Consider the following 24,712-nt stretch of genomic DNA (forward strand, 5'->3'; position numbering starts at 1 on the left):
CCTCCTAAACTTAAATGGTGTCGCTGGAATGCCTCGATCAGGAGGCATCCAGCGACACCAAACACTTACCTTTAGGTGGGCTGTGACCGCTCCGGAGAGCGGTCACAGCCGCAGCTGCCGGTGATCTTCGCCATCAAGTAAGATGGCGGCGGCCCGGGAACTACAACAATAAAGACGAAAAAGTTCGCTAGAGGGTCTCCAGACCCTCTAGAGAACTGGCTCCACTTGCTGGTTGAATACAGGTACTGCATTCAACCATGCAAGTCAATGGAGCCCAGCTTTCTAATCACTATGTGATTAGTAAAATATTCAAAAAAAAAATAAAAAATAAAAAAATGGAAAAAAAAAATGTGCTAACATTTAAAAATAATTATGCAGTGATGTCACTAGATGAACCATCCAGTACCAGCACAATGTGTAAAAAAAATATAAAAAAGTATTACAAAAAATTAAAAAAATAAAAAAATAAAGTTTATTATTTTGAGCAAGTGCTAAAATTTCTCAAAAATCTCAGAGTTAAAATAAAAGCACTTCAAATACCCAAGGGGTGTCTAATATATAAAAAAAATGGCTGATGGGGTAAATTGGAGTGGCCTAGCTCACAGATAGGGCATAGGTACAGACTGACCAAAATGGAGAAAAAAAGCGCACTTCCCAAATGTGGCATTTTAAATCTGAAACAACCCGACAAACCCATGCATGTCGGGTATCACTGCACTCAGGAGATGTTCCTGAACACATATTGGGGGGTTGTTTGACAGTGACATATACCAGAACCTGTATATCTATAACTAAAGTACAATTTGTGTGAAAAAAAATTACTATTACAAAGTTTGACAAAGTGTAGTTCTATAATTGGTGCATGGAAAGGGTTAAAATAACAGCATTCGGAATACCCTGGGGTGTCTAGTTTTCCAAAATATATGGTTTGAATGGGTTAAATTGAGTTAACCGGCTTCAAAGATATTCCAAAGAGGAGATGGAGGCAGAATGACCAAATGACCACCTGGATTACGCATGCCCCAAAAGTAGCCTTTTACCAGCCAAACAATCTGACAAACCCATGCATGTGGGGTATCACTGTACTCAGGAGATGTTGCTGAACACATATTGGGGTGTTGTTTGATAGTGACATATACCAGAACCTGTATATCTATAACTAAAGTACAATTTGTGTGGAAAAAAAAATAAAAAAAATTACTATTACAAAGTTTGACAAAGTGTAGTTGTATAATTGGTGCATGGAAAGGGTTAAAATAACAGCATTTGGAATACCCTGGGGTGTCTAGTTTTCAAAAATATATGGTTTGAGGGGGTTAAATTGAGTTAACCGGCTTCAAAGATGTTCCAAAGAGGAGATGGAGGCAGACTGACCAGATTTGTTAAAAAAGATTTGGAAATCATAAAACGCTGCTTGTACTTATTGCCCTATAACGTACAAAAAACAGCAAAAAAACATAAAAACATTGGGTATCTCTAAACTCAGGACAAGTAGTAGAATCTATTTAGCTAGTTTTTTTACTTGCTTTTTTAGGTGAGTAAAAGATTTTTCAAATAAAAGTCATAAAATGTCTTTTTTTTCAATTTTTCACCATGTTTTTTTAATTTTTTTTATAGTAAATAAGATGATACGATCAAAATAATGGTATCTGAAGAAAGCCCATCTTGTCCTGAAAAAAACAATATATAACTTATGTGGGTACACTAAATGGGTGAGGAGAAAATTACACCTGAACACAAGCACCACAAAAGTGTCAAAACAGCCTCGGTCCCACAGGGTAGAAAACGAAAAATGAGCCCGGTCCTTAAGGGGTTAAGAAAATTGAAATGTTATGTCACCAAATGTCGTCAAAGCTAACCCCCCCCCTCAAAAAAAAGGAGTATGTGTCATAAAAGCCACAGGGTATGATGGAAGAGGGGCTTTCATCAGGGACAGACTTGATCCATTTCAGACAGAGAATTTGGACTGTAGCTAATTGGTATGATATCTGGATACGTTTCCTCTGTCTGTGGTGTCTTCGTGACTTCATACAGCGCCACTGGGTTTCGGGGCATGCGCACGCGCAGAGACAGTCTCTGCACGTGCACAACTCTCCTTTCCTCTGGTAGTTGCTGCATTAAATCATCCTGCTACTCATTTGCTTGGTATGCCGGGAAATGTGAAGGGCCACATTCCGCAGGACACAGGGGCCGCAGGACTTTCCACGCTCACAGCTGGTCCTACATACCGAGATGGCAACCAGCCACGTCCAGAAGCTCCTTTTAAGAGATCTGATACCTCCAGCAATGACTGCCCTCTCTGGCAGGGGAAAATTGAAAAGGGTATCGTACATTGTAGTATTGAGTGTCTGTCAGTTGCGCTAAGAGTTGTGTGAGTGTTGAGCTGTGTTTTTGTCTCTGTGAGCTTCTTGTGTGTTGCTCTGAGAGTTGTGCGAGTGTCTGTGTGCGTCAGAGTGTTGTGAATGCGCTGTGAGTTCTTTGTGTGAGTGTATATCTATGGTTGTTAAGTTGTGCGAGTATGCGTGTCTGTGGACGTATGTATGTGACCCCTGCGGGCTGTGAGTCCCTGACTGTGAGTTCTGTGAATCTTGAGAGATTCATAAGTGCCTGAAAGGCCCTGAAAACATATGTTTTATGTATTTATTCATCATGTAACTAAACACTACCATGACCTGGAGTACCAAGTGCATTTACAAATGTGTGGCCCCCGGATAGTCATCTCTAGAGTCAAACGAGTCCGATACGCCTGGTCTATTAACCCAGGCTCTCCACACCTTTTGTGCTTTATATCTGGTATCGTCTGCATAACTTATTGTGCATCGCTACAGAATCTGTTGGTGCTACAGAAATCAAAGCCATCGTAACGTTGAAAGCATCCTTAAATAAGAGTTGTAAAACTTCACAGCCCACCCCTTGAGACAAGAGGCCAGCTCGGTGCGAGACGATAAAGATTGGAGAGACAAACAAGTATAAAGCTATTTCAGAAGCTGTCTGCCTTTGAATATGATCGTGACAGAGGAAAGCAGACTAATTATGTCAGACCGTTAACATGAGATTTCCATTTATCCCGTAATTAAGGCGCTGCAGAAACCTTAGCAAGCGGCACATGTGTGCGCCGTGAGCTGGATGAGTGAATAATGCATACCCACGTTGGCGCGTGAAAGCTTTCGCTCCCGTGCGATTAGTTAAATACTGCCCCGCCGGACGTGCCTGGCTTCGTTCCAGCGCACCGCTTCTCAATTCAGAAGAATAAACTGCAAACATCTGAACGGGTAACGCGATACGGGCCTCGCTGACAGCTTACTTCGTACAAAGCTGTGATAGACCCGGCAGCATTTCGGCGGCCCGACATATGGTGCACTCTGCTATATCCCCGCGTGCCGCACACACACGGAGCGCTCCGTACAAAGGGGGGGCATCTGTTTACAAAGGCAGATACGCTCTAAGGGTATAAATTGCCCTTAAACAAACAAACAGGGCAGACAAGATGAACAAGCAGGGGCGTCACTGTGACGATGGGGCAATAGGGCCACAGCAGGTTGACAACCTGGAGAGGTTGCTTTTTATCAGCTCTTAGTGGGTTAATGTATTACTGGCTTATATATATATATAACTATCAATAGGTCGGCAAAGTGCTGCAATCCCCGCCTCTAACCACGCCCCCTGAGACAAAGGTGCCCCACTTTGGCCACCTGTGGATATCTGACTGGTGCAACGTTAATGTGCAACGCAAATACGCAAATAAGTGTTTACGTGACACGAGTGCAGGAATAGTGGAGTGCGAGCCAACAGGCGGCGAGCCCTTCCAGAGGAAATGGGTGTTGGGCTACCGAGAAAACAATGACACTCGACATCTTTGCTGGAAGGAAGCAGCAGCTCATTGTTAAAAAGCGTGGTTCTTAAAAACACAAACAAAAAAAAGACGGTAATTATACATTATGCCAGAAAAAAACCTGAGAAAACGCAGAGTTCCAAATGTTATTTTAGATCGCGGAGGTGAGAGCGCGCGAGAAGAATCGCCAACACGAGGGACGCGCGCCAAGCAAATATCGACGTTACCAGGAGCAACGCCTGCATTCTAAAAATATTTAACGGGGTCTTTAAAACATAGATTATTAAAAAATCCCGTGAGACGGTAACACCGTTAGTCTCATTTACGCCTGTCTAAGATTTACGAAAACAACAACCGTCTATTCTCATAACGAGTGCTACACCGTCTCACCGTCTACGACAAGGGCAGCAGTAATGGACATCTGGAACGCGATTCTATTTCTATCGATTATCCTGGAGCCAGACACGAAGCTGCCAAACGTTTCGGACGATAGTATCCCCATGCCGATGCCTTGACCTCCCAAAACACTTGGTGTCCCTTACTCACTAATCCAACTCAACTCACTAATCCAACTCAACTCACTAATCCAACTCCATTAAAGAAGAAGAACTCATCCATTTTTCCATGAGGCTTCCCGTTTAGACTTTATGAATGGCTGACACCGGTGGGAAGGGCAGAGACAGTCGTAAGGAATGCATAGATATTTTGGGATGGTTTCTTGGAAGTCATGATTTAACTATACATTATATAGGGCCAGCTCGGGCCTTCTGGCATGGAGATCTCATTGGGATGGACCCTTCAAAATGCATAGCGAAGTATCTGAGCTGAGATTCCCAGTTTAGGGCTTAAACCCCTAAATCGCACTCCCTGTTGCAGTCTAATATACAAGTTTAGCAGCTGCTGGAATCTGTTCTATAAGACTGGGAACGTGCTTGAAGAATGCTCTGAGAAGGCGAGGAAGCTGCGTCTACGTCTTAGGACGGTGGCCGCGAGAAGAAGCCGTTTCTCAGCACATTTCCAGTTGGGTTCATCGTAAATCCGTTTTTTCTCTTGGTATACTCTCGCTACAAAGTGTCTCGCTGGATTCCTCCATCCTTGTTCCTTGGAACGAATGCATTTGCCGGAACATTGCTGTAACAATTTAGAACACCTAATAAAACCGGTAAGAGAAGGCGCTTTGCTCCGAGTTTGCCGTTATCGAATGTGTCACACGGGAAAGCGTCTAGGCGAGACGGGCACGTACGATAAGCCAGTAATGTGCAAAAACAAGACGTTTTCTGTTAATACTTGTTTTTTTTTCGGGTCCGAGGGGTCGTCCAGCCTGAAATACAGGGCTTTGCTAACGGAATGTTTGGATTTTATAGATGAAGAACAAAGCTGAGCGGCACAGGGATTAGCAGGTCTGCTCGAGCCATTATGAGATCAATATTTACTAAGAATAAACTATATCTAACATACAGCTCATGCCAGAAAGTCTCACTATCCCTGACTTCCCTTCCAGCTATACGTTAATATATAAATTATACATTAATACAGGAACATTTATTAACTATCATGGATTTATTCATTCTATAGCTTGCATATGGCAGAACCTGTATATGAATCAACGCCCCGTCCTGATGGTATTTCGCATTCTCCAATTAACCCTTAACAAAAGCCGTCTGACCCAATAAGCTGCCACCAAAGAGGGACAATAACAGAGAAATAACTTAATGGGGAGGAATAATAAAGCAGAGAACGGAAAGATGGCTGCTCTCATGGTATACATGTTAAAGCTGGTTCCTGAAATGTAAATGGTGCTCTCCTTTAAGGGGTTAAAAAGCTCACAGCCAGGGGTTCCCTAAAAATACGGAGTCTAAAAATCTCGAGTTTCATCAAGCTCCGGAACAGAAATGAGAAGGGCCCGGTACGGTAACGTACGAGCGCCGGGAGAGAGAAATGAGGATTTGGCTATGTTTTATTACTTTAATTTTAACAGACGCGTTAATAAAACATTCCGTGACATTCATTGTAAAAGTGAATATTTTATGATGAATCCGCTTCAAGAACAAAGTGATACAAAACTTTCCGTCCGCAGGAATCGAGGTTCGGATCAAATTTCAGGAAAACCCAATAATGTATCGATCTGTGGAATGTCACCTTTTCACTTCTGGTTAATGTATATAAAAATCTGTATTAAAAAAAAACATATGTTTAATGCTGATGGGGAATTGCCGTTGTCATAGTTTTTAGAATAACTAAATTCATATATTTTGGGGGTCGAATCTGTGCTTTTATGTTTGCCATTCGGTGTAATTGCTGTTGGAGATTTTTGGTTTCAGAAGCACCTGAATACGGCAAAACTAGCTTAATATGATAGACCTCTTGTCCAGAAATTCTCCCCGCCCCCTACATAGTCTGCCTAAACCAATCAACAGCCACAGCTGCCGTCCTCCTCTGCCGTCAGACGTTTCTGGCCACCGATTGGCTACCTGAAGCAGCCAATGAGTGTCAGGAAAGTGCTCCCATTGAAATCAGCGTGGTGGGAAAAGGGGCATCTGCGAAGGAGAGACAATGAAAATGTAAAGGGAGCACTCAGCTATAATATGCAGTAAAGTGCTTACGACGGGTTGGTCTCCACTCTCCCCTACCTTCGAAAGGATGCATTTACTAAGAATTACACAATAAAGTCCCAATAAAGGGAATCTGATGACCCTCTGCGACGTCCGCGGGGCCACAGTACGAAAAAGACGATCTGCTGTATTCAAAGCAGTATATTGCAGTTTTATTTCCATTTGTGCATCTCTGAAATACAAATGGCCGCTCATGGGGTCAGCGGTTGGAACTGTATCTGCCCAATGTGCCCCAGTCTGATTAGTTGAGATCAGACACTGCCGGGGGTCTTCTTTTGGATAGCATAATATATATGTATTATCGCAGCAATGTCCTCTAATGGAAGGCAAGCAGTCGCCTGCCTCGAGATTGCTAATCAAAACGCTTGTGACCGAGTCCTGGATCTCTGACGTGCACAGTGCAAAATATAATTAAAAAACATAATCAAATATTGGCAAATATTAGACATGAAAAGATTAGTAAGGCATATTAAATGTATGAACCGTGCCTTTTCTTCTAGAACGCACTGCGGACCGGGAAGGAGGGAGCCTCGGCAAGCTGAATTTTTACAGAAAAAGCTTTGCGTTTAGAAGTGGGAGTTTTCTGGTCTCTTAAAAACCTCTTCAGCGGCAGCGGCGGCGGCGGCGGCGGAGGGGCAGACCCAGCGGCGTGCTGAGCTTGTATTTTGCTCTTAGGTCACTGGCTCTTTCTCAGCGGGGATTTGAAGTGCTATTACCATCTGTACACGGGAGCTTTAACTTGCAGGAGAGGGCATCAAGAGGACAAAGGGCAGCCGAACTTACTAAAAATTAGAGAGAGAGAGAGAGAGAGAGAGAAGAAGAGAGAGAGAGAGAAGTCGTCGCAGGTCTGCTAGACTGCGGCAGAGAGCAGCAAAGAGTTTCATTACAGCAGCGCAAGCCAAGAAAAGGTCTTTGCTGTCTCCATAAACCCAAGCGCTTTACAGATTATTGTCTTTAGAATAATATCTGAGTAAACCCCGGGGTCCTTGGTCAACGTTAACCTTGCTACGTGAAAGATCTTTTCCCCTGGGACATGTATTTAATCTGTTTAGGATGCATAAATATAAAAACATATATCACAGTCCATTAAAACATAGAATATAATATTTTATTTTTATTTTCACGGTCTTATCCCGTCTGTCGGAGTATGTTTCAAACACTCCATAGGTGATTCGGATACAGAGAACTCATCCTATCCCTCCCCCGTGAATATTTATTATTTAAAAACAAGTTTAAAAAAAAAATAAAAAAAAATGTTTATCATTTATTATTTTTTATTATTAGAATTAGCAGGATTTTTTTTTTTACTCTTGATATTAAATGCAAGTTTATACATGCGATGTTGTCAATATTCTTCCCCTTTAAGACCGAATCCATGTAGCAACGCATTCCGAATCCCTACAGAGGATTTATCAAAAAGCTCTTAGATTCATCAATTAAAACCCAGGTGCACGCCGTGTATTCTGAATATCTGAAAAGATACATTTACGGTTTGTGACACTCGTCCTGTAAGCTTCATAAAATTGATTAATGGGTCCCCGGGATAAAACGGATGTACATTAACGCGGCTCTGTCACTTCCCCGTATCCCACGGGCTACGGTTCAGCTCCCGTAATAAACTTATGCCATGCTTTAAAGAACCAAAATGCACGTACAGGAAAATCTAATCTATCTGGGCTGCGTACGTATTTACAGAAGCCGACTATCTCTCAGCGTTCTGATCAATACATTTATCAACGAAGAAACCCATCTAGGTGAAAAAGATGATCCACGCCATAAAGGTGAATAAAAAATAAATCCATACTAACTGCTTAAAACATATAGAAATAAAAGCTATTGGTATCTGGGGTATTGTAGGTACGGCTGATTTCCATTCATTTGATGAGCCGTCCACGCGGGGGCCGGTACATGTCTTTGCCGTAATACACATTCTAATCAGAATAAAGGCTGTGGGTCGAGAGCTCTGCCACGACGACTGAATGGAACTCAGAGATATCGAATTATCAGCGACCGCCATAGAAGGATGTGGTGGGTTTCCTGATTAGTCTGCGGGAGAGCCTCCATTTTTGTCGATCCGCAATCATAAATACCACTTCCCCTAAACCAAAGAGAGAGAAAGACAGAGCACCCAAGCCTCGGTGGCCAGCTTGGTGCACAAAACTTACAATGGGCTCTTCGCAAGGACTGGAGGTCAGTCAACCCAACAATACGGCCAGAACAGCAGAAAGCATTGGCCCTTGGTTGGATGCAGAAGATGGAGATGAAGGTGGAACGTCGATAAGGCACCTGAAAGGCTCAGAAACCTCCGAGTCAGCCAGACGAGTCATTCTGACCAACCTCTATGAAATCATGTAGCACGTGTAGCATCTTCAACATCAACAAGCATAGAGATAAAAAACTGCATAGAGGAATCACAGCTTGACTTAAGATCCATCATGTGTTTTGCTGAACTGTGAAGTCCAGTTAAAATAAGATAACAGATATCATGGAATGAGAGCTCCTAAAGTTTAAGGTCCACCGTGACCCTTTACTGGATGAGCTGCTCATCTGAAACGTGTGGGTTTATTCCTATTTTATTCCGTTACCCAAAAAACAAGTTATTGTCTCACATTTCTTTTTACCAGAGTTAGAGAGGCTACGACTTCATCGACAGGTCAGGAGGAGGTTAAAAAGAAGGAAAGAAACCCGGAACGCGTTGGGTGAGACACGAACCCGCGAGGATGAAACCGGTGGAAGAACAGGTTTCTGGCACTTGGACTAATCTGAGTGAGCGCGGAATGCGAGTATACCTCGCTCTCATCATGTGTCACTCGAGAATTTAATACATGCCCGTGTGTTTCAGACAAGAACAGGCAGCGTTTGAAAGAACAAAGTACAAATAAGACGTTCTCCGGATTTTATTGAAAGCGACAGAACTGAACGATATTTCAGTATTTTTCGCACATAAACCTAGGTCTGCTTCCCGTTCCTGCCTTCCTTCTACCCCAGCAGAGCTTCTTACTGGAAATCACTGCCGTTACCCAACAGCGGCTGCTTCTGAAGGTCACGAGTTTTATTTTATTCCTGTGGTCGGATTCAGCGATTAATCCAGCAGCGGCCCGGTCAATGCCAACAGAGCATTAGCCTTCTTAACCGGGTGGGAAGCCTGAATCAGCAGAGATATAAGGTTTAGAGACGGGGTTTCACGCAGAAACAGTATTCTATTGTATGAAAGGAAGGGACGCTATGAGCGCAAACCACAAAGCTGTGACAAAGGTCAATGGCGACAACAGTCAACAAGTCCTCCTGCGAAAAGAAAAGGACTGCCGCCGTCATGGATAATGTTGGTTGTATAAAGCATTATGAAAGTAACAGATACCGCTATGCTTTACAGCCCCATATTGCAAAAGGGTTTTCTAATCATCAATTAGTCTTTTAAACTTGGATAAAGTGAACACAACGTGCCACTGGAACACAGGAGTGATGGGAGTGATAAAGGGCATTTGGAACACGGGAGTGATGGGAGTGATAAAGGGCCATTGGAACACAGGAGTGACGGGAGTGATAAAAGGCCATTAGGACACAGGAGTGATGGGAGTGATAAAGGGCCACTGGAACACAGGTGTGATGGGAGTGATAAAGGGCTACTGGAACACAGGAGTGATGGGAGGGATAATGGGCCTCTGTACATCCTAGGGAAAGGGTTATGTTCTGCATTGACACACAGAAGCTACAATTTTGATTAAAAAAAACACATTTTTACAGCCAAAAATCACAGTCCTTGTTCCAGGACCCACATAATGCTGTCTGCAGCCCCCGGGGGTTTTTCTGGAATGAAGAGAGCAGTCACGTAACTTCAGCCAAAGTTTCTAGGTCTTTTTCTTTCTTCGTCGCTACTGATGATATCACTTTGAAATCCAGCCAAGCCTGGCATCCGGGAAGGAAGGATATAAGGAAGGATACGAGGAAGGCCCCAAAAGCAAAACGGGAGGAGGTGGTTTACCTGGCCAACCGCTGATTCCCTTCTAGCCCAGCTCTAAAAAAAAACTCAAGCCCCCCTGCTCAACATTTCTACAAGAAGCCACAGAGAGGTCCTCGCGGCCATCACCGTTCAGGTCACGCGGACGGCCTAGACAGGGTGCCGCCGGGACAAACTGCATCGCAAGTGAATTCTCCGACCCGGCTGGTTTAACCAAGCTGAGCGATCTAGAAACAATTATTCCGCTATAAAAAGTGATGGAACAAATTACAGCATTTTTTAAATAAAAAGCCGACTGCCTCATTTAAAAAAAAAATGATGTTGATGTCAAGAGATGGAGAGATACTGAAATAGCGAACGGCCTCTGACTTTTTATTGAATGAGAAACCTTTTAAACGGACCCGACTTATAAAGCGCACAGAAAGCAGGAGAATAAAATGATTTCGCGGATCGATCTCGGAGACGAAGACTCCAACCTCGCGGGACGAGACCTTCAAAGCACAAATCTCTAGGAAAGCACAAGTGTCCGCACCTTTAATGTCTTCTAAAGAAACCTGATGAGAAGCAACGCTGGGAGATAAGTCCGCGACGTTACATACACAAGGCATACGACTAAGTCATTCATCGCACGGAATACGTTACCCCAACTTGTTTTGTGCCGTTTTACCCCTCTCTAGCCTAGGTATACAGATTCCTGTAATTATCTAAAATACGCAAAGAAGATAAAAATAACCCAGAACCCAACCGGCACGTTCAGTACGGAGAACAGAATGTATGACTTGTGCCCATGGCAGCCATTTTTATAAGCATACCGGCTTTGCAACCGTTACTTTTGCCAGATTCTCCCTCTTCTGCACGTCAGGTTTGCATGGAGATCGACCTGGTATCACACGGGGGTAACAGAATAACCCACCAAGCCACAGAGATAGCAATATAGCTAAGAGATGCGTTGTCTACCCCGACACCAAGAACAAAGTAAACTCTCACCACCGGAAGCAGAAAGCGACGACATATTCTTCACAAGCCAACAGCCAACACAGATCCAATGCAACGTATCGCAGGTCACATTCAGCAAGGCGTCAGCATGCTACGGCTATTAGAAGCCCTAAACATATTTCAGGGGTCACGGCAATAATACGGTAATTGTGAGTGAGGAGCCAAGCTTTTTGGACTGGGTTTCCTCCTGTGAGAAGATGGTAAGGGAGCGCCGGCAGGTAAGCAAAGCGGCTTTTCTTCTTCTTAACTCCTAATGAAACTATTCACCGAACCTTACCCGCCGAATCATTTTCCTAAGAGTAAATCAAAAGAAAGTTTATTGCCATTTTAAAAGGGCGCTCTTCGTTTATTAGGACGATCAGCCCACCGGATGCTGCGCCTTTCTCCGCATGGCCACGGGAACGTAATTATTTAAAGCCACCCCTGGCTAGCTGCTTGGATGACTCTATGAGATCGCAGCTGCACATATGGACGGCTTTAGCTCCGTATCAAACGCGCTCCGTACCATCTGCCCCTCTCTGCGTGTCCAGGCGAGACCTTTAAATCGGGTTACCGGTTAGGAAGCAGCAGAACAGGAACGCTGCGCTTTGCCTTCCTTTACGATCCAGGCACGCATGTAGATGTAACAAGAGACAAAATAAAGCCAGAAATGACACATGACTCAAGACGTCAACATCGTAGAACACTAGTGGTCCACAACATGATGATTATATACACACAAGTGAACACAGCCAAGACAGGCCAGGTACTGACACTACAATTCCCACAATCCCCTGCCAGACATTAGCAAAGCCCGCTGCCCTCCCAGGTAATCAACTAAAGACTACAGTAATGCAACACGAAGCCACAAAGAACTTGTGAAGGTCCAGCTAGAGATGAACTTCAAACCCCATGATCCTTTTTTTATCTCTTAAGATTCATCTATTTAATATAATGTATAGAACGTATGCATGCCCCGTCCGGTAATCGCTAAAGGGCATTTGCTTTCTGTTCATGGACTCAAACTCCCATGATCCTCTGCAATTTAATAAAATGTTGCAGGTCTTTATGGAAGAAGGGAAAGCAACTTCCAGCTATCAAACTATGAGTCCGATTATCCTCTGCTGCGGGACACTCAAGGCCGTACAATTCACTAACATGGGAGATATCATTATCACGTTGCTTACGTTTCAAGCAGACACTTAAATTACGTGTCTTATAAATAGGAGTTTTTATCTCCATTAAGCGGATGTGGTCCATGTTATTTTTTGCCGTAAAAAGACTAGAAGTGCAGTTTTCTTGCTGACCACAAACCAAACAAACAGAACGTCTGTCGATTTAGTCATTTTTGAGACGCCAACCAAAGCTTTTTCATAATCCATCTGAACAAATGCAGAAGTGGGAAAAGTTTTTATACTGGAAATGTAACTAGAATACTCAAAAAGAGGAACAAAAAACAAAACAAAAACATTCTTAATCAAATGAATGGATCTCCCTCAGCAGACCTAAAACCTCCAATTACCACCAACCGCCAAAAGCCTGCACAGGTAAGGCTTACAAATATTCAGCTCCCCGACCCAACGCTCAATGAAATCTAACATTCGCTAATGGAATTTAATCCAACCATCGCATGCGCTTTAATGTCTCCTATAGCTTATTGCAAACGCATGGAGAGAACACATTATTTTACAGGGAATGCTTAAATGTCATGTGACGCAAAAGCGGACATAGAAAGCATCTGAAATGTTGTTTTCTGAAGGTTTAAAGAATAAACGGTCGGATCTCGTGTGCTTTATTCGCCAATGATTCGTCTACGCGGAGCAGCCCCTTTAAAGCAGAATATACGCCGCGAGTGCGTAAGCAGACAGCGATTCATTCTGATTCACCACATAAAGTTAGGATCACGATGGTGGAGCTGACGTAACGATGTAGACACAGACATATAACAGTCATACAAGCGGTAGAAGAGAGACACGCGTGGCATGGAACACGCCTCTGTCCGCTACAGGTAGTCAGAAATGTTATGGCATATAGGCACCGGTGCCTAAGGATGAGACATTTATAACATATACCGGTTCCCTAACTCACTCTAGATCGTAAGCTCTTTTGATCGCGGCCCTCCTCTCCTGTTGTTTCTGTAAGTCAACTTGTTATGTTACATACTTCTTGTTATGTCCTGTCTACCCATTGTACAGCGCTGCGGAATATGATGGCGCTATATAATATAATAAATAATAATAATACTCCACAAACACCTTTGCTCCCATCCAGTCTTAAATGTTGTTTTACATGAAATTTGAAAACGTACTTTTTTTAATGGCAAGCGGATGACAAACCGTAGAAGACGTATTAAGGAGAGAAAGTAAGATGATCTGCTGATCACCGATATGGTTCTACATAAAATATGTAAAAATGATATTTTTTAGAAAGGCGGCTCGATGGCAGGCTGAACTCACCATTACTTTACACAAAATATAGTGGAAATCGGGAACGGAACTCCACAAATTTAATAACAGCATAACTTTTTATGCATAAAGCCAGCTTTAGGAACAAGAACTTAAGAGGTTTTTTTTGTTAGGTAGGGGTAGGAAATATAGACCAGGTTAGCCAAATCTGTAACAAACTAAGGCAAAAAATATATAATAATAATAATAATGCAGAATACAAGGAATCTGTATCAGTTTTTAAACTGCCTTATTTTGCCCGTAAGAACCCAATTCATGAGAACCGCATAACGTTTAGATGATCAGATCCAATATCTTCACTCTTTGATATAGAAAACAAAAACCCTGCTGTGGTTGCATAGTGGATTTGATAGATAGATAGATAGATAGATAGATAGATAGATAGATAGATAGATAGATAGATAGATGCATAGATATCTTTAAAAGTTTGGGGTCACTTAGAAATTTCCTTGTGTTTGAAAGAAACATCAATTTTGTCTATTAAAATAACATGAAACGGATGAGAAAATGACTATTGGAGCTGGAAATGGCTGGTTTTAAATGGAATATCTTCATGGGCGCTCATCATTCGTTATCACTCCCATCACTCCTGTGTTCCAATGGCCCTTTATCACTCCCATCACTCCTGTGTTCCAATGGCCCTTTATCACTCCCATCACTCCTGTGTTCCAATGGCCCTTTATCACTCCCATCACTCCTGTGTTCCAATGGCCCTTTATCATTCCCATTACTCCTGTGTTCCAATGACACGTTATGTTCGCTGATCCAACTTTAAGTTTAAAAGGATAATTGATGGTCAGAAACCCTTTTGCAATTATGTTACAGCCAGAAATGTCTTTGATTTCCATGAAAACTGCTAAGTGACCCCAAACTTTGCGCGCACACACACACACAACGCGTATATATATATATATGCATATAAATATATATATGTTGATTTTGTCTGTATGCGGGAAAATATAAAATGTAACCATCCCTTACCATGCTCTACAAACACATTGCAGTGGGAGCCAACATGTTTGGCCGGATCCTTCTTCCCCGCTCCTTTGATAAAGGGTAAGGCAGGCAGGCTCGGCCTCCTCTGGTCCCCAAGCACTTTCCCAGGCTGCTGCCCCATAGGACGAAGAGGACTCGGTGCAAAGCGCAAAAACAACACGGATCCTTTACGACCGGCCAGCGACGCAGCTTCAGTTCATTGAGGATAATCAGTAAAACTCAGGAGAAAAAAAAAGGATGTTTTTTTATATATATATTGATGCGATGAGCGTCTCTGGTAGTCAGAAGCGGCTTGCGTGGCTTTTTACAGACTACGCGGCGTGAAATGTGACAGCGAGAAAGGGCTGTAACAACGTAACGGCGATGAGTGCGCTTTATATAAGGCTGCACACCCTATAGCACGATGGCTGAGGCAACCAAATACAAACACGACACATAATAACATAATAGCTCCTGGGATACGGTGATCGGCGGCGGTCCCTGCGTAGATCCCCCTCTGTACAGAACACACTTCAAGTAGGAAGGGGACGAGTTCGTGTCATTGTCACCCTGTGCTGGTGTCACTGATGTACTCAGTGCTGTGTAACTGGATCAGAGGAGGGGTCCCTGGCAAGCTGGGGTCCTCCAGCCCAGTCCCCGGCAGACAGCTCCGAGAGGATTAAGACGGAAGGGTCCCTGCTCTGCCTTCCTTGGTCATCTCCGAGGTACCGAATGGGAAGGGTTCACGGGGCCCCGGTGGAAGCCGTCATGTTAGGGGGCCCTGTGTAGAGAAGTGGCTCCTTCCTCCAGCCTTGGAATACTCCTCACCGGCTTCCCCGCTCCGGCCTCTCGTGCGGGATGTACGGGGGGTTACGTTGGCAGACACACCGCACCCACAGCAGGGACAGGACGGAGCGGGTCCCGCACACTCAGTGCCCGGGAGATCTGGTACTCTCCGCCGCCATGATGGGCCCTGGCCGAGGCTGCTACTGTTGCTGCCCTGGGAGACGCCGTGACGTACGTGACGCAACTTCCGTACTCAGGCAAACGCTGGGCCGCGTTACTTCCTCTGCGCATGCGCGTAAGCTTTCTAGGACAATTAAAGGGAATTCCATCCTCAGAATAACATCCTATTTAAAGCTTTACTCCGTGTAACAGACTTATTCCTATCTGCTCCCTTCATACATTATTAACTCTGAGTGTAATAAGGGATCACGCTGTAACTCATAATACAGACAGTGTCATTCTTTCTATACAGAAACATAGATCGGCCCCATTCGGCCCATTTTCCTGCTTTAAAGACTCAAACCTTAATTGTTGGTCTCGTCATAGATTCAGGAGCCATATGTCTATCCCATACATGTTTATATCCCTTCACCGTATAAGCCTCTACCACTTCTGCTGGAAGGCGGTTCCACCTAACACCCTCTCAGTAAACTCCCTTACATTACATCTAAGATAGGAGCCTATATCCATGGAAACAAAAGGGAATATCACTGCTCACAGCCCCTTTGTAAAAAATGTTCTTATTACCAATATCTACTAATGCACTTCGCTTGTTGACTGGACCATCAATTTTCTATGACAAAGCATGAAAAACCACAGAAAACACAACACATTTAAACAAAATGTATAACTTTTACTTTTTACAAAAATTCTCCTGTTATTACAATTTCATGTTCAAAAATGAAACACATGATGATTTAAACCCTTCCCGTGGCAAACAGCAGGTTCTGAAAGGTAAAAGAATGAAACATCGCCTATATATATATATATATATATATATATATATATATATATATATATATATATATATATATATATATATATATATATATATATATATATATATATATATATATATAATTTCCGAGATGATAAAGCAGGTGGATAACTTTTTTCCGCTTTCACTTACTTTTTTTCTACTTGAATACAATGTTATGCAAGGACACCAAACTACCACTGCTTTTACTAAACCAGATGTTATTTCTCCAGGTACAAACACAAATGGACTCATTGGGAGGTTTAAACAAAGGGGAAAGTCAGCACCTCCTTTTTAAGTCTTTCATGGAGAACATTATTTACGCTCGGTAGATCTTAAGCCTTTTGGGCAGCTGGTTAAATGGCCCGGCACGGAATTGCCTCCGAAGAAGAAGTTATCCCTCCTGTTCTGCAAGACGTTGCCGGGTTTCCAGCACAATATCTTCCATGACCTCCACTTTCAGTATGTCTTTGATCTGCAAAATACCCCAGGGATGGAAATATTCGTAAATTATGTTAACATGTGAAGCAGGCAGCAAGAGTTTAAATAGATACGCTAATGGAAGACAGCTCACATAGACTAATAGTCTTTGTTATAGAGTATAGATCAAGAAAAGGATGTATAGATCAAAAAAGGGAAGATACTTAAACTTTGGGGGCACCAGACTCTCTGAAATGGGAGTATACTGTAATATTACCCTAAAACAACAGATTAAAGAATGTAGCAGCAATTACTTAATTCCTCCAGCAGGTGGCAGCAGCCATAATGAATAGTCAATGCCCCTGATAGCTTCCCGTAGCCATTCACCTTAGTTATTATTTTATATAGCGCCATCAAATTCAGTAGCGCTGTACAATGGGTAGACAGCACATAAGTAGTATATAACATCATTTGACTTACAGAAACAGCCAATTTAGAATGATGTAGGCGACATTAGCTACGTTCAGGAACGCACAAAACTAAACTATCGATTACCTGATAAATGCTCAGACATGTCTCTATTCCCAAATCGTAGATTTTACAGGTCAGTAAATTAAATAAGCCGATGTAATGTTGCTTAATAATTCAAATAAGCAACCTATGTAATTGTAGCCCCATGTTTAGTGCATACTCATAACAGCAGCCATCCTAACAGCACGATTATTATTTCCTATTAAGCAATCGCTCCTCTGTAGTTATTATATCAGAAAGTCTTGTAAGGATGGATAGAGATGGAGGAGGATCATTTTAAGACGGGTTATGGCTGCCCTGAACGTAAAACGAGACCAAAGGTTTAAGTCTCTACAGTAGGGAAAACAGACAGACTAGGTGGGCCAAATGGGTCAGTCCTTGTGACAAGTTCTAGGTTTCTAGTAGATATTCCAGTCTGGCCACGTTCTGTCACAGATCTAGATTTTTGGAATAAGTAGCCCCCAAAACATTAACACTGATTTACAAAAAAAATATAAAGATGGTTTCTTTTAACTCATTTGGAGAAAGTAAAACTACCAAAGAGATAACACTCATTAGTCTTTAACTCCAAATCATCATTTACTGTACCTGGTGAGGCAGCGAAGCTTCGTAGCAGTATAGGATGCTGGTGTCATACAGCATCATCATCTGATTTGCCAGGGCGAGGATGCAGTTTCTCAGGCGAGAAATCACTTCTCTGTCAGATAAGGATATCGGCTGCAGACAAACACCCAGAAAGAGGTTTCAGAACCAATTTCTTTAGAAACAAGAAGCAAACTGCAGGCTAGAGCAGAAGCACGGACGATCCGTTTTGAATTTAAAGAAGATATACACAATGCACACTACAGGGGTGCCGAGTACTCCCCCCCCCATTCAGCCCAGGCCTCGCTCTCCGTGTCACCTTTGCAATATTACCTCCAGGTTAGTGACAAAGCCACCAGCCTCCTCCTCCGTCTCCTCGGGTATGGGGCACAGCCAGATAAAGCCATTGTTTCCCAGAATGATAGAGGCCCCGCAGGGCAGATTATGGAAGTGGGTCTTGCGCCTCTTTATCAGCGACGGCGACACCTGAACGAGGACCCCTTGCCCCAGCTAAAGAGAGGAACAGTTAAAAAGATAATGCAAAATAATAATACATAGCAGCATTGAGAACAGTGTTTTTGGACCACAAAAAAGGTTTTTATTATGATTTATTTTTGGTAGTTTACAATCATCTTTACAAGTAAATTAACCACAAGGCCTGTCATGGAGCAGCAATCTATCACAGCCGGTCCTATCGCAGGAGTACCAACATGGCAACGAGGTTATGCAGATCGGACAATGCTACTGGGATAGTTTTTGCTCAGTTGCTGTACTATTGATTAGAAAATGCAACTGTACCTTGCCTTCTGTTCCCATGTATACAGCATATCATATTATATATATATATATATATATATATATATATATATATATATATATATATATATATATATACACATACATACATACACACACACACTAAATGAAATGATATAGTGAGATTAGGAGATAACAGAGAGACCGACCTTCCCATACTTGAGACTGCGTGTGTGCATTGAGAGCGCTCCATCTGAGTACACAGCCTGAATCTCTGCCTGCGAGTCGGAGTCAAGGATGAACGTTCTAATGTTTGTACTTAAACCTTTATTTCAAGCTCACAGCTTAAAAAAAATATTGTTCTATACCTTCCCTCGACCTTCAAGTATTTTTTTTGGTTTTTATATGGCCCTAAGCCATGCGGGTCTCTACAAACGAAAGCTCTCAGAGATGCCCTCCCTGGTGCCAGAAGCCTCCTCACCTACTACAAGCCCTGTGCATTGCAGACGTTGGCAGCTTCGTCTTCTGTATCTCTGCCTCTTTGGTGAATATATTGTACAGCAGCACTAACACAGCCGGCTGCCTGCATAAAAACGCCGCGATGATATAGTATGCCGCAGGCAGGAGCTGCTTGGCACAGAATAAAGTCACAGAGGCTGTGCCAGCTGCCCCGGTCTATCAAAGGATACGCTGATCAAGTCTCCTTCCTGCAGGTAACTTCTCATCGCCAGCTCATCCTCGGCTGACCTCCTCCTCTGAAAGAGAAAAGGAATGCACATGAGAGCAGCTTGCCGTATAATGAAGAGGAGGGCCGGTGCTTGCCAACAGACTCCCCGGAGAAGCCCCAGTGCCGTGCAAAGACTAAATCAGGTTACGTTGTGGCACCGACGGGAGGATAATCTAATTACTGCCGGATGTAACACTGACACGCGGGGATACTGGGATGTTAACCCTCATGGTGACAGTTTGGATCCAGCCAGTCCAGAATTTAAGTGGTTAAGCCCCAACGATGGGCTGCCAGCTACAGCGACTATTAAACATAATTTCAAGAAGAATTAACCCGACATTAGCGTTTGACAGGCAGTATGATTAAAATGATGCTGTTCAAACAAAGCCTATGAAGGATAAAGAGGACCACACTTCAATGGATATTTAACACATGCTTTAAGAGACACAGAATTTGTTATTCGGGTGAATAAAATAAAAAACTGCCAGTTTTTAAGATATAGCCGTATAATATTGCGCTTTTTTATGCTAGCGTAATACTTTCATTATATTCCTGTTTTCCTAAACTCTCACGCATGGACTGAGCAACATTTTACGAGATGATAAAAACCTAAGATGTTCAGAATGGACTCACCAGCTCTCCCCCAGGAAGGTTTACAGACGAAAGCAGCAACACCGAGTCCAATCTAGCGTTAGTGTCCACTTTCCATCTCTTCTGCTGCACCTACGAGAGGAAAGCAGATTATTATAAGCATCCTGGAATAATATTAGGCAAGAACACGTAAAACACACCATTTCACAGAAATACAGCAGGCATAACGCCAGCCACAGCACGCGACGCACAGAATCAGACAGTGCCGGTAACACGTCTGTATTATCTGCCACAGGAGGCATTTAAAAGCTGGTGTCGGCACACATTACAGTGTACCCTAAAAGTCTCATTAAAGTCACTATATTTACCAACATAGAAAGAAAAAAAAAATATCACCTCCGTTACACGACCAATGACGATATCACCAACTTCTCCGTTGTACCTAAAAAAAAAAAATCTAATTAACAAATCTCCATAAACCAGGATACAAGGTTACAAAAAGGTTGTTCTGCTTCAGATCATATACTGATAAAAGCGTGAAGCACCGGTCCTTAAAAAGGACATTATGGAACCAGAAAAAGTACGAAGGAGGGCTACGAAATTAATAAGGGGATTGGGAGATACTAGTTATGAAGAAAGACTAAAAAAGTTAAAATTATATACGCTGGAAAAACGGCGTCTCAGAGGGGATATGATAACATTATATAAATATATGCAGGGCCAATATAAAGAGCTCTTCAGTGACCGGTTCATTAACAGAAATATACAAAGAACAAGAGGTCACCCTCTGAGACGGGAAGAGCGCAGGTTTCATAGACAGCAAAGGAAGGGATTCTTCACAGTGAGGGCAGTAAAGGTATGGAATTCACTGGCTAGGGAGGTGGTTCTATCAGATGCATGAGATGCCTTCAAAAGGGATCTGGATATTTGTTTAGGAAGGCATGACATACAGGGATATAAATAGAATAACATTAATATTTTAGAGCTTCTTGATTCAAGGAGAAATCCGATTGTCTTTTGGAGTCAAAAAGGAATTTTTTCCCCTGATGGCAGAATTCGAAGTAGCTTAATTAGGGTTTTTTTGCCTTCTTTTGGATCAAGAATAGGAAGGTTAGGTAGAAGGGTTGAACTTGATGGACTTAGGTCTTTTTTCAACCTTATGTACTATGAAACTATGATCCAAAGGATCTACAATGTTACAAAAGCTTTTTAACACATACAGATTGTGACACATATGTGTGATACTATTACGTGATCACGTACTTTACCCACAATCTGTATGTTAATGGAACTCGAGAAACTAAAGCACTATAGAAAGATACCTCGTCTTCAGAGCCCTGACACATATCAGCTTATTGACGCGCTCCACGGCGCCAGCCACGGACGCCAACAGCTTGTCATCTTCCATATACGTCCCATGACCCCTGGAGACATGAAAATAATTAGATGTTAGATAACAGACGTTATTATACAGAACTAACAAGCATAAAACATATTGTAGCTCGCAAAGTTATTACCAACCATACAACTTAAAGATGGCGGTTATATACGTTAACACATATGGCTGCAGATACTGCTCTTGCTATCTGCGTTATGGATCTTTCATACAAAGTTCCTGCCAAGAATGGTGGGTTTATGAGAGCCCCGCACGTGAGCTTACAATCTAAATTACAATGCATTAAAATATGTAGATGGAACACGCTTAATACACAGCAGGGTGTCCATCACACTGAAGTACAATTTAAATGGAATATATATATATATATATATAGTGCAATTTAAAATGATTTTAAGAGAGAAAAACAAAGTCTGGAGAACTCGTAAATAGTCCACTGACAGGCATCACCACATGTGACATGCCGTAAAGTGAGATCACTGTGTGGCAGAAGCAAATGATCTTTAATGTATAGGATCCATATAGCAGAAATCATATTGTGATTAAGAAAAACGCACTTATAGGGATGTAACTGAGGGATACGGGAGGAGACGGTATATAGTACTCTTTAGTCACGTGGCCACCCGGGGGATCCGGAACTCACCTCATGAACCCGGTGTCAGTGGTGATTGTGTCCCCGGGAGCCACCAGATGCCGGGTACTTTCCGAAATCACTGATTCAGTTACCCGCTTTCGTGCCACCGGTAACCTCACTTCCACCGCCATTCTCACGCTCCGTCTTTTTCAGTAAATGGGCGCCGCCATGTTGGTTTCCCCGGATTTCCGCTAAGCGCCATAATTATTAGAAGACAGCGGTAGAGCGGCAAGAACACACCAGGAGACATATTTGCTACTGGCAAGATAATGTGGTCTTAGAGCGACACCTGCTGGAAGACTGAGGTATAACAGAAATGGATGAATTGTACCTCTATCTATCTATCTAGCTATCTATCCACTCATCAATCTATTATCTATCATCTCTATATATCTATCTGTCTATCTATCTATATTAATCAGTCGTTGGTCTCGTCTTAGATTCAGGAGCAGTATGTCTATCCCATGCATGTTTACATCCCCTCACTGTGTTTGCCTCTCCCACTTCTGCTGGGAGACTGTTCCACTTATGTACCACCCGCTCAGTAAAGTAAAACTTCCTTGCATTGTATCTAAGCCTCTGATCTTTTAGTTTAAGATGATGACATCATGTTCTAACCCAAAACTAGAGAGTCTGGGGATTAGATGTTGTGTAAGGAAGTTTTACTTTACTGAGAGGGTGGTAGATAAGTGGAACGGCCACCCAACAGAGTGTTGAAGGTTTGAGTTTTTACAGCAGGAAAAACGGGCAGACTAGATGGGGCCGCCGTGCCGGCAGATTGTATGTTTCTATGTTCATGGATGTTTTCTCATGTTGCCATTTAAAGGTGATCAGCATTCCTTGGTATTTAAGCCCCAAACACTAGAGGTGAAACAGACACAAAGCCATCAATCATGAGCGTTCCTGAGTCTTGGACCAGCTGCATTCTGTTTGTCTTCCACAAGGGGGCAGCATTAGCCGTTGTGTTTGCAGGGCTGACCAGGGACCAATGATTCCAGGGACCGGGGTCATCGCTGCAGCGGCTCGCGTCGGCTGCTAGGAATCTGTGACTGAATATCAACCTAGAACGTTCCAAAAGTGTTACTATCTAATAGTCTATCGCATACGCCGCGATGTATAGATCGATTCCAGTTATAAACGATTTAGGGGCTAATGCCGATAGGGCCAGCTACCTACCGATACCGCCGTTCCAGCAGCAGATCGGGCCCTGCAGTGTGTGGTCGCCGGCTGGACGTGCGCAGCCACGTGCTGTGTATTCAGCCTGCAGCCACACGTACGTCGCTGGGCGGCCGATGGCCTTAAAGTGCCAGGACCGCCTAGTCAGGGCCAGTCTGGGCCTGTTGAGGGATGGGGCCCTATATGAAGTACAATTGATGAAAATAGCCAATTATGCACAAGTAACTGAAACAAAGACGGCCTAATTATGATTACATTGCCACGTAGAGTAGAATGCCTGGGTCTAGCACCCCGTACAGGTCTCCCGTTGCCCTCTGTGGTGATGAAAGCCCAGGCAGAGTGCTTTGCCGTAACAGCTGTGCCAGGCCTCGGCCCTCATGGACCATCTGTGCAGGAACCGGGGGAAGTAACAGATTTCAGCAGCCCCAGCCGCCCTCGTCGGCATCTGCCCTGCATTAAAAGGCGCGCCGTGCCTTTAAGACACAGGGGGCGCCCCGATATCTAACGGCATATCCCCAAGTTCTGTGACGTAAAGGCTGCGACGCCTCCAAGGTGCAAACGGGCCGGTTGGGGAGATGGAAGATCTCCTCTGTAACCGGCCAATTGGGCAGCGGGATACCAGGGGGCCTGATTGGCCAAGTGGGTGATCTAACCCCCCCGGTTTTAACAGCAGAGGGACTACCGGCCCCCGACCTACTGCCCATGGCCTACTCGGCATAGGCTAAGATACATCACTGGAAACAGAGCCTAATTAATCATATAAGACCCATCTAGTCTGCTATAAAGACTCCAACCTTAATCAGTCGCCTGTCTCGTCTTAGATTCAGGAGCCGTACGCCTATCCCATGCATGTTTACATCCCCTCGCTGTATTACCCTCTACCACTTCTACTGGGAGGCTGTTCCACTTATCCACCACCTTCTCAGTAAAGTAAAACGTCCTTACATGGCTTCTAAAGCAATGTACAGCTTAAACTCTAAAATATTGTTCAAAATGAAATAGTTATCTCTATATAAATGAAGCACTTTTCCTAACGATCTCATTATCATTACGATGTATTTATGTATATAGCGCCATCATATTCCGCAGCGCCGTGCAATAAAATGATTATTTACATGGACTATTTACATTGTGTGCATATGTATATATAAAAATATACCGGTATATATATATATATTTATTTATTTATATATAGATATATATTTATTTATATATATACAGTTATAATTTGAATTAATGATGTCATTATTATTTCCGTGGATTCATCGAATATATATATTTTTTTACGAGCGTTCACTCCGGATTATTTGAAGCATCTCC

The 24,712-nt window shown here is 43.1% G+C and overlaps 2 protein-coding genes across 2 annotated transcripts in view; both read right to left on the minus strand.

Annotated features, from left to right (window-relative positions):
• ABL1 (ABL proto-oncogene 1, non-receptor tyrosine kinase) overlaps nt 1–15,056 on the minus strand; it is a 72,045-nt gene extending 56,989 nt beyond the window's left edge. Inside the window, exon 1 of the mRNA XM_053472816.1 lies at nt 14,824–15,056. Within this exon, the coding sequence (XP_053328791.1) occupies nt 14,824–14,959 (136 nt within the window). The 5' untranslated portion in view covers nt 14,960–15,056. The remainder of the gene's footprint in view (nt 1–14,823) is intronic.
• Nucleotides 15,057–16,699: 1,643 nt separating this feature from the next.
• EXOSC2 (exosome component 2) lies at nt 16,700–22,392 on the minus strand. Its single transcript, XM_053472833.1, has 9 exons — nt 22,226–22,392; nt 21,509–21,610; nt 20,583–20,628; nt 20,229–20,318; nt 19,558–19,623; nt 19,078–19,146; nt 18,446–18,622; nt 18,119–18,247; nt 16,700–17,054 (listed from the first exon to the last, which is right to left on the minus strand). Exons 1-9 carry the CDS (start codon nt 22,345–22,347, stop codon nt 16,974–16,976), a joined length of 882 nt encoding a protein of 293 aa, XP_053328808.1. The 5' UTR covers nt 22,348–22,392; the 3' UTR covers nt 16,700–16,973.
• Nucleotides 22,393–24,712: the final 2,320 nt, after the last annotated feature.

Source organism: Spea bombifrons, chromosome 8, assembly GCF_027358695.1.
Source record: "Spea bombifrons isolate aSpeBom1 chromosome 8, aSpeBom1.2.pri, whole genome shotgun sequence".
In the NCBI taxonomy this organism is placed as follows: domain Eukaryota; kingdom Metazoa; phylum Chordata; class Amphibia; order Anura; family Pelobatidae; genus Spea; species Spea bombifrons.

Coding starts and splice junctions, on each gene's coding strand:
- EXOSC2 (XM_053472833.1), bottom strand. CDS start 22,347: ATGGCGGTGGAAGTGAGGTTACCGGTGGCACGAAAGCGGGTAACTGAA. Junction 21,611..22,225: donor ACTGACACCGGGTTCATGAG/GTGAGTTCCGGA, acceptor TCATGTCTCCAG/GGGTCATGGGACGTATATGG. Junction 20,319..20,582: donor TCATTGGTCGTGTAACGGAG/GTGATATTTTTT, acceptor TTCCTCTCGTAG/GTGCAGCAGAAGAGATGGAA.